General features: G+C 43.6%; 2 protein-coding genes across 3 annotated transcripts; one reads left to right on the forward strand and one right to left on the reverse strand.

The window, feature by feature from the left end:
• Positions 1 to 1,617: 1,617 nt before the first annotated feature.
• MTIF3 (mitochondrial translational initiation factor 3) lies at positions 1,618 to 6,782 on the forward strand. Of its 2 annotated transcripts, none has more exons than XM_035325586.1 (4): positions 1,618 to 1,695; positions 3,930 to 4,393; positions 5,510 to 5,655; positions 6,505 to 6,782. In XM_035325586.1, exons 2-4 carry the CDS (start codon positions 3,931 to 3,933, stop codon positions 6,697 to 6,699), a joined length of 804 nt encoding a protein of 267 aa, XP_035181477.1. In that variant the 5' UTR covers positions 1,618 to 1,695; position 3,930; the 3' UTR covers positions 6,700 to 6,782. The 2 variants fall into 2 exon arrangements, with proteins under 2 accessions (XP_035181477.1, XP_035181488.1); XM_035325597.1 differs by lacking the exon at positions 1,618 to 1,695 and adding an exon at positions 1,741 to 1,972.
• GTF3A (general transcription factor IIIA) lies at positions 6,684 to 12,058 on the reverse strand. Its single transcript, XM_035337942.1, has 10 exons — positions 12,040 to 12,058; positions 11,503 to 11,636; positions 11,259 to 11,359; positions 10,481 to 10,577; positions 10,197 to 10,285; positions 9,265 to 9,338; positions 8,033 to 8,116; positions 7,377 to 7,606; positions 7,239 to 7,298; positions 6,684 to 6,994 (listed from the first exon to the last, which is right to left on the reverse strand). The coding sequence occupies exons 1-10, from the start codon at positions 12,056 to 12,058 to the stop codon at positions 6,833 to 6,835; spliced, it is 1,050 nt and encodes a 349-aa protein (XP_035193833.1). The 3' UTR covers positions 6,684 to 6,832.
• Between the last annotated feature and the right edge of the window lie 3,379 nt (positions 12,059 to 15,437).

Genomic DNA, 15,437 nt, shown 5'->3' on the forward strand with positions numbered 1-15,437 from the left:
GATTTAAGAAGGAAAAAAATAATCCACAAGTAAATAAATGACTAAGATAATTGTCAGGGTAGGCAGAGGATGATGTGCATCAGACAAAATAGAAAGAAGAAAGTTATTATTTAATGAACTTATTCTGATAGTGTCTTTCAGATAATTAAGACTGCAGTCCCGACTGTGATAGGCACTGTATAAAAACACAGCCCCTGGACTATTACAGGGTAAACAGACGAGACAAAGGACAAGGAGAGCGAGTACAATGAGCCCCCAGAAAGATCAAGTTAATTGAGAACAAACAGCATGAGAAGGCTGCACTATTTCTTGGCAGACTAAATTTAATTAGAAAGGCATGAAGTAAAACAAACATCAAGCTTAAACTTAACAGAATTAAATAAAGGGTAGAGAGAAGGAATGCAAATACTCCGCTCTGAAATATCTTGCCTTCATGCAGGTAGTTTTTATCACAGTGAGGATTATTAACTTTATTGCTCCTACTAACACTGCTGAAAATTATCTGTCTTGTGGGGACCGGTCTCAGAGAGGCAACAGGAGCTCACTGCAGCCCAGGCCTCTGAACAGCTCTCCTCCGAGGCGTATTGCAGAGTCTGAAGATGAAAAATAGTATCTCCAGGATTTGGATCTCCCAGAACTTCCCCTCATGGTCATTCAAATACCACACTTGATTTCCAGACCATCAAAGGAGCTGCATTTTTTTTCTCCTTATTGTGGAATTTTGCACTCTCCACAACTGGATACTGTAGAATTTCAATGATTTGTTTCAAGAGCATCAAACTGAGATCCCGTTTTGTTAGGCACTCCACTGCTACACTGGATGGCAATCCCCGTTCCCCAAATGCTCACAACTGTAAAGGCGTAAAGTCTGAAATAAATCAAGAAATGAACTAAAGGATGGAAAAAGCAGGAGCCATTTGCACAGCACAAGCAAACCTGCAGGTCTCAGCCTGGCTGTTAACACCAACTACCACCTATGCAGGCAACTAACTGGGTTAATGGCAGGTTTCCATGGCCATTAGTGCAGACAAGGTGTTTTAATGAGAATACGGTCATGTGAATGAATTTCAGATTTTTAACTCCTTTAGTGAAGTTCTATGGTTTTGCACACAATTCAGTCAGCCCCTCCTCACACCTTATTGCTCTCTACAACTACCTGAAAGGAAGGTGTGGGGAGCTGGGGGTCGGCCTCTTCTCACAGGTAACTAGTGATAGGACTAGAGGGAATGGCCTCAGGATGCACCAGGGGAGGTTCAGGTTGGAAATGAGGAGACATTTCTTCTCAGAAAGAGCGCTCAGGCACTGGGACGGGTTGCCCAGGGAGGTGGTGCAGTCACCGTCCCTGGGGGTGTTCAAGGAAAGGTTGGACGTGGTGCTTGGGGACATGGTTTAGTGGGTGACAGTGGTGGTAGGGGATGGTTGGACCAGGTGATCTTGGAGGTCTTGTCCAACCAAGTCACACAAAATGAAAAAAAATATATATACATTTTTCTGCGAGCAGGCAGGCGGCGGTACGAGGCCTCCCTCCGGGCAGCTTCCTGCGGGCTCGAACCCACACGGGCGCGGGGTGGGGGTGGAGGGGGCGGGCAGGCGCACGCGTGGAGGGTGGAGGAAGAGGAAGAGGAGGAGGAGGAAGGGGAAGGGTGACGGGAAGGGGCAGGTGGCCCCTGTGGTCCCGGCGGGCCGGGCTGCCAGGTAAGGGGCGCCCATGGGGCCGGCACCGGGCTTCGGGTACCGGACACCGCGCACCGGGCAGCGCCGGTGCCGTTTTCCCCGAAAAGCCGCCGTTTTCTCCCCAAAAAGCGCCCTTCTCGGCCGGGGTTTGGCGGATCTGAACAGCAGCACGTAACGACGGGGAAGAAAGGGAAGGGCAGGCGGCCAGCAGAGCGGGGCCGGCGGCTCCCGGAGCTACGCGGCTGCTGCCCGGCCGTAGGGGCGGCTGGTGACGGGGGCTGGAGCCTTGGGACGCGGGGTAAAGGCGATTTATTGTGATTTGCGAGGCTCCCAGGTGGAGCTGCTCCTCTGACAGTGCTTTGTGAAATCATGTTAATAACTGGGAGCTTAGAGCAGCCTGACAGGACCCCCCGGGGGCTGCAGGAAGGGATGCTGTCAGTGGGTGTAGCGGTAGGACAAGGGGGAATGGCTTTAAACTAAGAGGGGAGGCTTAAATTAGATGTTAGGAAGAAATTCTTCACTCAGAGGGCGGTGAGGCCCTGGCACAGGTTGCCCAGAGAAGCTGTGGATGCCCCGACCCTGGAGGTGTTCAAGGCCAGGCTGGATGGGGCTTTGGGTGGTCTGTATTGGCTTTGTCCCTGTTGTTAAAATTGGAAGTCTGTTCCAGGCTCCAAAATTTCCCTGTTTTTAGGTTGTTTGTTCACTGGCAGGTCATTTTATTTGGTCCTGTTCTGAACATTGCTTATAAATAGTTCCTCGTGCTTGCTTATTGCTTGCATCTTTCCATGGGTATATGTGCGTACAGACACACGTATTTACATGTATGCACACAGAAACACCTTTACACAATGATATACATATGTATGTATACATTTACATGCTCACACAGCACAGTCATGTTCCTTGCTAGGCAAAAGAAAGTCACACTCTTCCCAGCTTACCAGGCAAGCTTCCTGTATCATCTTTGGCTTTCTCAGTCCTTGCTGCATTTTAACCACGGAATACCGAACCTGCAGATCATAGTCCACAGTTTGCTCCTTGCATCTAAAGCTTTTGCAGCAGTTGGAAAGCAGATGGCTTCTGAGGTTTGGAACAAAATGAGAGGAGCGGTCAGGTGCACCAAGATTCCCAGGGGGATTACACGGACCAGGCAGGAATGGGGAAAAATGATCATGGAAGACGTGTCCAAAGAGCAGTTTCACTATTTTTCAAATTTCAAGCAGTGATGTACTTTGAGGCTTGTTTTGAAAGCATGAAGCTTCATGAGTACTGTGCCAGGATAGGTGGCTGTAAAAATTCATTTAAATTTTAATTTACCTACAGGGATCCTAGACATACAAATTTGTTGCTTATTTTCTCTTCCAAGTATTGCAGAGAAGTCTTCCTTATGCTTTTATTTTTCCCTCTTTCCTGCAAGCTTTTTTCAACATCATTCAAGAAGAAAAATCTCATTGTCAGCATTTTTACTAGATGGTTCTGGTGAAATGTCTACAGTGAATTGCACTTTCCAAGTAATTCATGCTGCTTAGGTGCATGTATTTTGTATGCAAGAAATCTAAAGTTTTGTTAACTGGAAAAAAAACAGCTCAGCTCATTGTAAACAGGATTATGCCACACCAAATGTAATGTTTGTGGAAAGTGGAAAAGGTAATTGATACTTTAAATGCCTGATAAAATGGCATGTTGAAGTTCCAAACCCATACAAAACACGGCAGCAGAGTCAGGCAGTAGATGCTGGGAAGGCTGAGCAATTACGGTGAGGCTGAAGCAATGTGGCTTGAACAGTACTTTCCAAAGAAGAGTACCAGAAGCAAAAAGGAAGCCCTAGTGTTGCATATTTCATGAGAAAAATCAGGACAGAAAATACATGACTTGAAAAGTGTGACAAGCCTTTTTATTTGACAACAAATTCTCCCTTGTAACCATTAGCTAATTTCTCTACACAGATGAGCTGTGTCAGGAGAAAGGAACTAGAAGTTCTGGAGTCTTCCAAGTTGGAATTCAAGCTCAGATGTTAAAATACGAAACAAATTCTACACGTTCTGCCCCATTGTCACATTTTCTCTCTGGTTTAAAGCCACCTTTGTTACTGTAAAATTACTTACAATTGATTGCTCGTTCTGTGTAACAATGCTATGCATCTTTGTCAAAGAGTGGTTTAATGGATGGGGGTTTAGTGGAGTTAGGTCTAATGACAAGTAGAAGAACCTGACTGATGAAGTTAACTTGTTTATTCTTCTTCCCTGCTTTATCAGAATGACTACCTTTTGTGTGATGAAACTTTTATGTCAAGCAACCAGAAATGAGAAGGGATATACAAAAAGATTCTTTGGTACTCTCCTGACACAGACAACACAGAATGGAGTCTTTTCTTCATTCTGCATGGCTGGACCCGACCCTGGAAAGACAACTGTGTTTGGGCTTGCTCAGCCATTTTGTACAGCTGAAAAATCTCACAGAGAACCCAAACGGAATGCAGCGTTTGGAAGCGTTGGGCGGAGAATTCCGCATCGGATTTTGCACGTCATCAACCAGGATGGAGAGAGCTTAGGAAATATGCACCGAGCAGATGCACTCAGACTTATGGATCAGCACAACCTGAAACTAGTTCTGCTTCGTGAGAACGTTGTACCTCCTGTGTACAGGCTAATGACTGGGCAGCAGATTCATGAAGAGCAGCTTAAGCGTGCAGAGAAGAAAAAAGCAAGTTCAAAAACAGGTACCTACATTGTTAACCTTACAGCAATGACCACTGAAACATGCCATACTAAAAGTGGTTTCAGCAGATTAAATCCTCTTACTTGCATTTGTGTAAATCCAAAGCAATGTCACTGCCGTCCATGCTATTAAGGATTTGCACTAGTCAAAATAAAATTTTGGATTAGTTTAGTCTTCTCCAGAGAAGCCTTCTATTGCTTTCTCAGGATTTACTATTTTGGCATCTGCTGGTTTTTGTTTTGTTTTAATATCTATTATTATTTAATACAACTAGATTCTGGTTTTGTAAGACTCGCTGAATTTCTGTTAATTATTAAGGCATAAATTACAGTTTTTACAAATTATGTGCACCAGATACACAAATTTAGTTTCATCACCAGTAATCACAAAACTTTCTCTTCCTGGCCTGCTGCTGGGACAAAGTCTGGAGCCCTTTCTTTTACAGAATAAGAGAACAACTTTTCCAGTATTGAACATTTTGGAAGCTTTTTTGTCTGCTCCAGCAGTTTAACAAAGAGTTTGGGAAGAAAGTTTTAGAAAAGGCATCTGACCTTGTATTGTCTTTTGTTACCCTCAGGTTAAGGAAGGAATCTGTGCTTTGGGTATCGTTTTAGAGCGTACTATTGTGGTAGTGATTTTTTTCTGTTCCAGAAGCTAAAAAATACCATTCACAAGGTAACTACTTTAAAGAATTCTTAAGGAGGAAGAGACCAACTTGTTTAAATGTATTGTAACATGTTGTACTTCCACTTTAATATTGTACTTTACCATGTAAGAAAATGGGCTTGAGATGAAGAGGTGCCTAGTTTTAAGGCTTTCACATTCAGCTACGTAACAAGCAAACTATAGGAATTTGTACCCTACGTCTTTAAGTCCAGATCTGATGCTCACCTATTTGTCTGTTAGGCCTGCATTGTGGGTGGTACAAACAAAATTGCAGTTGAAATAAAAACACTTGAATTTTCTGACCCTGAAGAGACATTCCTGTGTGCCCCAAACATGCAGCCAGTCTTCCTGTTACAGCACTGAATGTGAGGTATCAATTTAGGCACAGCCTAAATAAAACAGCAGTTTGTCATATGCTATCCCAACACGATCTTAGTTCTGTTTTAAACAGGGCTGGTTCAGAAGGAGTTATCCTTTTCTTCAGCTATTGCTAAGAACGACTTGGAGACCAAGACCAAGCAGATAGCACACTGGATTGAAAAGAAGTACCACGTTAAAGTTACCATCCGCCAAGCGCAAGATAGCAATACAGACATGGTAAGTGGACGGTCAATTCCATTACATAGGTGTACTGGGATTAACTTCCCCTCTACAGGACTACCTTCTTTTAATGTATTGTTCACTGCTCAAATAAGTGTAGGTCCCACGAAAGCAGTACTTGCTATGTCTGTTTAAACACTGCAGTCCTGTATACACAATCCTAGTACTATGCTTTATTAAGAGTACCAGTGTAATACTGGTCTTGACTGCAGAGCTTAAGCAGTTGCTATTTCTTTTCAGCACTACCTTAACTGGGCTGGTAAAATTCTCCCATCTACACCTTAAGCCAGCTCACATACTGAGATATTTTGCAGTAAGGTTTTTAGCAGATTCTATTTTAGCTGGATTATTTCAATAACCTAACTGCTCTTGCGAAGACTCATTTGTGCATCCCATGGATGAGGTTAGTTTTCCATTGCTGTGTTCAAAGCTACTGGAATGGCAATTTAGTAGTATAACTACAGGGCCTTCAGACTTGTCACTTGCACAAATGACTTTTTTTCCAACGACTTCTTTTTTCTTTTAGTGTGTGCAGTGAATTGAGTTTTTCTTTGTTGATTCTCTCCAGTAAATTGCTCGGAAAAAAAATTATGATGCCACTTCATTCAAAAAGAACAAAACTTTTTTTGTAGGAAGTTGAATTTACAGGGAAAGCGTTATCATGTGGAAGAACTGGATATGGGAGGGAACACTTCATGCCAGTCCACATTTAGGTTTTCCTTAAATTTAAAAACTTAACTATGAGCTGAGAGTTCAGCTTGATAAACTTAACTGCTCAAACTAGGGCTGAAGTGATTTTCTAACCATGTTAGGGTAAAATGCACAATTTTCCCCCCTTGTTTTCAGTTCATCCTTTTTGATCGGATTTTGGAGACCGTGTCTGACAAAGCCACCTACCTTTCCAAGCCAAAAGCTATCAAAGAAGGAACAAGTACCTGTATTTTGAGACATATGTCTGACAAAGAGTTGCAAGCATACCAGAAGGCGGAAAAGCAGAAAAACAGTACAGTAAACCACGATGGAAGTGAAGATCAGAAGTGAGTTGCCTCAGTGATTTTATGAAGAGGTATAAACAATATTAATTTCTTATTTAAAAAAAAAATAAAGTGTTTTTTTTTGTTGTTGTTGAGCTTTGCACTGGTCATTCCATGAAGAAAACTGTCTCAATTAACCTTTACTGCAGAGTCAGAATTTCAACAGTTGGTATTTCATTCTCCACGGGTTTATCCACTGTCTTGCTCTCTGTCACAACCGCACCTTTTCCTGGCTGTGTTTTAGGAGGAATGTATCCACTCAGACGAGAGGCTAAGCTCCTCTTAGGACGAGAACGCTTTGTCTGGCAGAAATAAATACAGAATTAGCAACATATGTATGATGCAAAGACTAATGAGAGAGGTAGAAGAAAAAGCAATGAAAAGGCTAGCACTACATTTAAAGGAGCTTCAAAAAGATCAAGAATCCCTCAAATTAAATAGATAGCTGGCCTGTTTTGCCACTTGAAATCACATTCTAAAACACTTAATGTTAACCCTCCTCTGTGAGATGACAGGATATGGATGAGAGGATTTCTTTAAACTTACTTTTAATTTCAGCTTTCTCTTTTCAGGATCATGGTCTACTATGTGCCTTCTTAGGCTCTGCTGCAGTTGCAAAGGAAAAAAGAAGGAGTTTAATTTCAGATTATGCAATTCAGATCAGGACAGTGTAAAGATACATACCTTCATTGCAAACACTTTTCCGCAGCCTGGATGATCGCAACAGAATGGCTTTTTTTCCTCATGAAAAGAGAGGATATGGCTTTGGAGGTTAAATACAGTTGTGTAAGTTCTCCCACATCCTTCTCTTGGGCAGCGGCAGACTTCCCTCTCCACAGCATGTGTTTTTTGATGCTGCTTGAGGTAGTCTTTGCGTTTAAAAGTTTTGGAACATTCACTGCAAACTATTGGCTCTGAGGGTGGGGTGGGGCAGAGAGAGAGACATAGAAGCACAATATAAGTTAACAGCTTCTTGCTGGAGCTTAGAATCAAACCCTATAATCAAACCTCTACCACTAAGCTAAAACTCACATGAAGTGTAGGGAACACTGATGCGGAGAGAATAACAAAGTGTGAGTTACCTAGATCCAAAATCCTACGTTATACAATTCCTCATTAACTGGATCACAAAGCAAAGTTAGCATACTGATTAACACTTTCATCAATTAAAGGAAAGGTCTAGCCAGACTAAATCATTTTACCATTGGAGTGCTAGTAAACAAGTTTGTCTAGGTACAATGACAAGGGGGCAAGTTAAGCAAGGATTACTCTTCAAATGAGCATTTTGTTTCCCATTCATTCAAAAGGAAGTTTGGTTTACTGATACATTTGGAGTTTACCTGTATGACTTTCTTTATTATGTTTCAAAAGCTCAGTCCACGTTTTTCCAATATATGAGCAGTTTTCTTTCTTGCATGCATAGCCTGTTAGAGACAACAGCTGTTTACAATCACAAAGGGTCTGGCAAACAGTTCATTTTTACAAGGGCAAACTCCACCTTCAGTGTTTGAAAATTAGAGGCAAATATTCCTCATCTCCTCCCATACTGCACAGTAGGACAGAAGGCAACAGGCACATGTTGTTCAGAGAGGCTGGAGAATCCTGCCCCTGGAGGCATTCAAAACCTGGTCTAACCAAGCATGGATTTGGACCAGATGACTTCCAGAGGTCTTTTCCAACTTAAATGACTTTATGAAGCTCTACCTCTTCTTGTCTTCAGAAAAACTACTTTCTCACCAGCGACATACTTTCATTCAGGTATATAACTGCAATAATGGATTTCTATATAAATATTTGTATTACATATTAAAAAAAAAAAATAAAAGAACTTTACCATACAGTAATACTCAAACCTAAAGAGACTCATTTTATCAAACAGACAAGATGGCTTTTAAACAAACCACAGAAAGCTAATACTGTTCTTTGACTGGAAAAGGTCAAAGAAATGTAAGCAAGCGCCTGTCTTAAGAAATGAATGCAGTACAAGTCATAGCTTTTTGGATATTCTTCCTAGTCACAGCTTTTTATTAACACTGGAAAGCAAGTTAGATGTCAAGAGTACTAAAAGGATGGATAGCAGTGTAGCAGAATAAGCTCAAGCACCTGTATGACCACCTCCTGACAATTCCACTTAAATACCTTTCACATAAATACATTAACAACTTTAAATATGCAAGCCTGTATGGTTTTGCCAAGGTTACGTAAGAAATTTGTGGCAGAACTGGGAACTGTTCCTAACCAACAGGATCAAAACAGGCTAGTGGCTTAACCATTAGCCTGTATCTTCTCTCCAGGATATGGATTATTGACGAGGAAGCGTATCAGGAGAAAAATAAATAACTGAAAGGCATCCTGAGCTCAGTTCAGCCTGCCACAGGTACATCACAACTGAATGCTGCAGTGTCCTGCAATTGTATCCCATTCAAAACAGGTATTCTTACTTCGTCTGCATGGATCACTAGGCCCAGAAAACTTTCATGTCTGTCACACGTCCGTGCATACCATCTGCACCAGAAAAAGTCCTTTTTCTTTTGCTAAAACATAATAGAAGTAAGAAGAAAAAACAAATTACCTTCATGTATCTTCTCGTGCCGTTTTAGTCTACTTGGAGTAGAAAAGCTCTTTCCACATCCTTCATGACTACATCTAGGTATAAAGTATACTGCTTTAATTTCTTGCACTGCATCCACATTTTCTGTTAAGTCAGGCACAAAGTGTGCAAAATAACCCAAGTTTTCCCTTGCCCAGAGATTTGTTCTATTTCCCCCCTTGTAAAAGTAAATTATATAATGCTTCCCATGTGTACAGCAAATTACGCTTTAGCTAAAGAATCAAGCTTCATATCCTTCATACTCCGGCTCTCCAAACAGAGAGACAGGAAGTGGAAGGTTGAAGAGATTTGTACAAATCCAGCAGTCAGAGCAGCAGCAGAGCACCAACAGCATTTTGTACTGGTGACACAGCCACGCTACCGCACTTAAGTGGAACACTCCTGTGAAGTGTGTTCCACGTGTAAGAAACACAGGATTCTTTCAGCAGATCTGTACCAACATGTGATGTGAATAACGGAGTTGTGATGCAGTGTCTCAGACTGGTGTCCAAGGCTCTCACCTTTTTTAAGCCACTGCTCAGTTCAGCGTTAGCCAAGTTCCTACTTTTCACTGGAAAACAGAGGTAACTGCATTTTTCATTACTGTGCAATATTTTATGTTTGTGTTTCACACTGTGTGAATTCAAGACTAGTTTGTTTTTCCTGTGAACCTGCAATAAATACTAACAAAATACATGGGAAGTTGAAGTTACAGTGCACCATGATGGTTGCTCAAAGCAGACAATTGATGAAAGAGCTAGCACAAGAAACATACTGACAATCACGACTACATTCATGCAAGTTTTTTCAGGTATTAAATGCCACATCAATGAAAAGGTTGAGAGAAGGCACATGTTTTCATCCATAGTGCTTAAATGGAATTCTAAAGTTCATTAGTAAAATTATTCACCTACTTGAAGGGAGGTTCATTGGTGTGGTGACACTGGTGAACTTTAAGTTGTTGATGTTTCTTGAAAGACTTGTTACAGCCTTCAAAGTCACACTATTTAGGAAATTAAGTTGTCATTAGAGGCCAAACAATGACAGCCCAGTCCACCTATGTTTGCTGAAACCCCAGTTGCAGTATTTAACACATACAAATTCTGTGTAATAACAGGTTCAAGGATCTCAATACACATCCTAACAGGAGCTTGTTTAGCCTTCATTTTGCAGTACCAGATGTAGTTTAGTTACTCACCACATACTGCTTTTGCTGATTTTCATGCTTGCGTTGAATGTGTTTCTTTAGGTTTGATTTTGTTCCAAATTTCTGATTGCACCCATCAGCTGTGCACCTGCAAATAAACTAAATTATTATCACTCTCAAACTCTGTACACTAAGCAAATACACTTATCGCTGGACAAGAGGCACACAGGAAGAACAACCAAAATTCACAGCCCAAATACAGAAATTTGGCTTAAAGACATGAAAAGCCAGAGACCGTTACCATTACAAGCCACTGGCAAACCTGGTAAGCGGAAGGGATTTTAGTAAAACATGTAGGAATTTCTTACTTTTAATCCATGGCATGCAGCTATTAAGCACTAATATGAACCGACTGCCTTTCCTTCTTTTCCTCTCCCTTCTAGGGAGAGCTCTGCCCACTCCTGTAAGCACCTACATGGATCGGTGCTAGATAGAATCATAAAACCATCTAGGTAGAGTAAGACCTCTAAGATCACCAGGTCCATCCTATAACGGGGGGCTCTCTTGCATTAGGCAGGACAAGTATCCGTGCCCGCCTTCCCACCGAGCCGCCGAGTGAGACCAAACCTACAAAAGGCAACGTGGAAGAAGCGGCGGCAGGCTGCAGAAAGGCACGCACGCTGCCTGCACCCTTCCCACACGCATTTTCTGTTTGGAAACACGATCGTCGCAACTTAAGTCCCTCCCCCGTGCCGCCCCCCGGCTCCCTCAGGATCCCCGTGCCTCACCCCAAGAACCCCAAATCCCCCCCCAAAACCCCGGTCCTTACTCAAACGGCTTTTCACCGGTGTGCGTGAGGAGGTGCCGCGCGCGGTGGAACTCCCTCGTGAAGCCCTTCCCGCAGCCTTCGTGCCCGCAGACGTACGGCCTCTGCAAGACACAAGGCTGGCTCGGAACCCACGCACCCCACCGGGACCGGACCGGGGACAGAACCGGGACCCCCCCCCCACCCCGCACCCGGGGACCCGGCACGGCGGGCAGGGGGAGCCCAGCCCCGGGAGGCGGCTCCTCACCGCGCCCGTGTGCCGGCAGAGGTGCGCGTCCAGCCGCCAGCCCTTGCTGAAGGCGGCGTCGCAGCCGGGGAAGGAGCAGATGAACGGGCGGGCGGCGGGCGCGCTCCCGATGCTGCCGCCGCCGCCGCCGGGCGGGGACGCGCCCGCCGCCGCCGCTCCCTCCACGGCCATGCGGGAGGGTCACGTGAGCGCGCCGCCGCCGCCACGGCCGAGCGACGAAATGGCCGCGGCGCCGCGCGCGTGCGCGGTGCGCCACTAGGGCGGGCGCGCAGGGGGAGCTATGGTGGCTGTGCGCGACGCTGGTGTGGGGCGGGGGAGTCTCACAGAGACAGGTTTCCCCCCCCCCCCCCCCGCTGCAGTCTTCCCAACACCTGCCCTGTAATTTAACTATTTGCAGCCCAGACGGAGGTGTCTCTGCTGTTCGGGACACCATGGTGCCAGTGGCTCATCACCCTTGGCCATGTTCTGTCCCCATGCAGCTGGAGGTCACACCTTGGGGAAGATGTGGGGCTGCACGGAGCTGAGGGGCTCTGATACCTCGCCAAGCCATCTCCATGTTTCCTAACTTGTGCTATTGAATCGTCTGCTTTGATACGCAGCATTTGAGCCACCAAATTTACTTAGGGAGATGCTCACTGTCTGCTGCTACCCCCCCAGAGAGTGAGGGGTATGGGCAGAGAGCCAAGACCTGATGGTGCCAAGGGAACCATCCTGAGGTGAAAAACTCCCAGTCATAGAAATCCAGAATCACAGGATCATGAAGGTTGGACAAGACCTCCAAGATCACCTGGTCCAACCATCCCCCCACCACCACTGTCACCCACTGAACCATGTCCCCAAGCACCACGTCCAGCCTTGAACACCCCCAGGGACGGTGACTCCACCACCTCCCCGGGCAACCCGTCCCAGTGCCTGACTGCTCTTTCTGCGAAGAAATGTCTCCTCGTTTCCACCCTGAACCTCCCCTGGTGCAACTTGAGTCCTATCACTAGTTGTGGGAAGCTGCTGGGCAGAGTGAGCAGTCCCTGTGCAGCCAGCAGCAGATCCCCACAGCCCTGAGGAACCTCTCTGATCCTGGTCATCTGCAGAGGGATCGAAGGCTGAGCCTGTCAGTTAGACCCTCACAAAGCAATGGCAAGAAATGCAGCTCATTTTCACCTTATTTTTGGAAGGGAAGTCAGTCTGAAAAAATCTCAGTTTTTAACAAGTACCAACCCAAACACTTGGTAATAAAAGCTGCCACTTTTTTCTTTTCTTTTCTTTTCTTTTCTTTTCTTTTCTTTTCTTTTCTTTTTTTTTTTTTCCTTTTTGAGACTTTGCCTGTTAAAACGTGCTATTACTTCAGTCTAACACACATGAATAAATAGCATGCAAGGAAGAAAACTTTGGAAAATACCACTACTGGCTATGCAGAGAGCAAATACTCATCACATTGGGTTTTGTTCTACGTAATGCGTTACAGCATTTTGTGAGCAATACACGTACATCAAGCTTTGAAACACAATGGTTGCCCAACTCTTTCTGGGGGGCCTGGTCACCCAGTCAGAGATTTCAGCAGAGTCCTCGGGGACTTTTCACACAATTTTGGATATATTTAAATAGAGGAAGAGTACAGACCCGAGGGATGTTCACTGTGTTATGCTGTTTATGTCTTCTGAGGTGACTACAGAGCGAGGATTTCAGAGTCCTTCACAAGAGCTGGAAAGAGCCGTGGGTTCTGACTGAGGTTTGATCTCACATGTGGGAAAGATCTTCTGTAGTTTTCAGCACTGGAGACTTCTAATATGTAAACAAGTGCAGTGGAGAAAAGAACACCTGAAGATGTAAATTTCCAACATGAGGACCACTTTTCCACTGATAAATTTTAATAATCTGCAAGCTGAAAAGGGGCAAAACGAACCAAACAAAGAGAAACAAACAGAATTGAGGTAGTTTTTCCCCTCAAGAATAAAACATCACACAACTCCCCTTCCCACACACACACACAACCCGGAGGGTAATAATCCCTCAGACTGATTAAAACTATTCCTCTAAGCCATCACAATCTAGCCAGAATTAAGCAGCAATCTCAGGAAGGCTGCACATGGGGCTGGGGATATTCATTTTCCTCCAAAGGCCTTCCGAGTGAATGGGCTGCATATCTTTGTCTACCAAAGGCGTTTTCGTTTTCTCACCAAGTCATTGTGCAGTAGTCAAAGTCATACTGACTGTATGTCTGACAACAGTCATTTCTCCTTATGTTGCACCATTGAAGTCCAAAGATTTTATGTTTCTTTATGAAAATTGCACAGAAATTATTTCAATGTGTACTAAAATAATAATATGTAAGTACATATTTTAAATGTACTTACAGAATAGCTGTGGAGTTGCAGGAATGATTCCCCCACGTGAGCAGCTTTGCAGACTGAAAGATGACTTTTTCCTATACACTTCTTACAAGCTAAGTGCTTGCTGTTTGAGGCACCATATCGAAGGTGGCTTGGTCTGACCCAGTGGAGGTGGGAAGCAGAGTGGCTGTGACTTGGTGACATTAACTGCCATTTGTGTGTTTTTACCTGGTGACCATGACTGCAACTGAACTGTCAGCAATCCTGCAACAACTCCCAAACACCATAGATACCTGAAAGAATAGAAGTAATAAAGGTTTTTTTGGTAGTTGTTTGTTCTTCCACGATTGAGAAGGGAATAGACTACTGTCTGATCATTTCCAAGATCGTAAGGAAGCTGTAAAAGGTAAAATTAATGCCTTGCAATCAAATGTTTTGACTTTAACATTGTATGGTATTTTCAGCTAATGATGTTAAAAGTTCATGGAAAACCAGAAGAAGTATTTCCTCCTACATATTTTTTCAGCTCATCCACAGCATATTGCAGGACAAGGTGTCACAGATAATTCATTATTTGGCTGCAAAAGCTGTGAAAGAAGTTTTCAGTCATTTTTTCCTGATTAGCTACAAGGTTTCAGGATGATGCTCCTTTTTGGCAAAACTGGGAATGCATAGGAATGTTGAGGCACATGCCCTCAGGATGATTTCCAGTGTTTTCAGCTGAATGGATGTCAAAATTACCCAGATGTTGGTGCTCCTGGAAGACATTTAGTGTGAATGCCTTGAATGCCTTGTTGGAACTGTTGTGTCCTTCAAGGCTGACAAAGGGGGAGGTGATGAAGAGACTTCCAGTGAAGCCCTTCTCCTTACATCTTTCCCTCAGTGTGTTCATGAAGTCTGAACACAAAAGCAGGTTTTGCTTCTCCTCAATTTTAAGGCAGTGCATTAATTGAAAGGTACCCTACAGGAACTGTGACCATTTTTGAAGGTTTCAGGCTTGATGAAAGACAGAATGTGGATAATTTGAACAAAGAATACTGCACAGTGAGTGGTCAGTAAAGCTCAAGCTTCAGGAGCCTGGCTGTAGGAAATTAGCTACATCACAACTTAAATTCCAGTTTTTGAAATTTCTTAAAAATTGGGGGATTAACTATGTATGTCTGTCCAAAAGGTAGCAGTGAACATAATGGTTCTTTGCATAAATAAGTGTGGGAAGATTGAAGAAACTCATTAAATGCTATGTTAAGCCAAGCTCTAAACTGAAGTTATTTCCAACTGTACAAATAAAAAACAATATTTGATTAAAATGCTTTAAACTGTATCCAGGTTGCTTAGTACTATTTAAAATAATAAATTTTAAGTTGTTCTAATTGAGGTATACATGCCTCTGTACACAGAAATGTACACTTGTATGCAGAAATGTACCACCGAGGAGGAAAAAAAGGCACGTTCATGATGGGAAATGTTTCTTTCCCTAACACAATCCATAAAATGACATGTTATTTATTTGCCAAGTTGCCACCGAGAAGACAGTCTCCCTCGTGGTATCGGGGACAAATTTGTCACTTGATACCAGACTTGAAGTCAATGCCGCGGAGAGAATAGAAA

Source organism: Oxyura jamaicensis, chromosome 1, assembly GCF_011077185.1.
Source record: "Oxyura jamaicensis isolate SHBP4307 breed ruddy duck chromosome 1, BPBGC_Ojam_1.0, whole genome shotgun sequence".
NCBI lineage: Eukaryota > Metazoa > Chordata > Aves > Anseriformes > Anatidae > Oxyura > Oxyura jamaicensis.

Excerpts from the sequence above, each read along its gene's own strand:
- MTIF3 (XM_035325586.1), top strand. The coding sequence starts at position 3,931 with ATGACTACCTTTTGTGTGATGAAACTTTTATGTCAAGCAACCAGAAAT. Across the intron at positions 4,394-5,509 it reads AAAAGCAAGTTCAAAAACAG|GGCTGGTTCAGAAGGAGTTA; the intron begins GTACCTACATTG and ends TGTTTTAAACAG. Across the intron at positions 5,656-6,504 it reads AAGATAGCAATACAGACATG|TTCATCCTTTTTGATCGGAT; the intron begins GTAAGTGGACGG and ends CCTTGTTTTCAG.
- GTF3A (XM_035337942.1), bottom strand. Across the intron at positions 10,286-10,480 it reads ATCAGCAAAAGCAGTATGTG|TGTGACTTTGAAGGCTGTAA; the intron begins GTGAGTAACTAA and ends TTTCCTAAATAG. Across the intron at positions 8,117-9,264 it reads GCACGAGAAGATACATGAAG|GCTATGCATGCAAGAAAGAA; the intron begins GTAATTTGTTTT and ends TGTCTCTAACAG.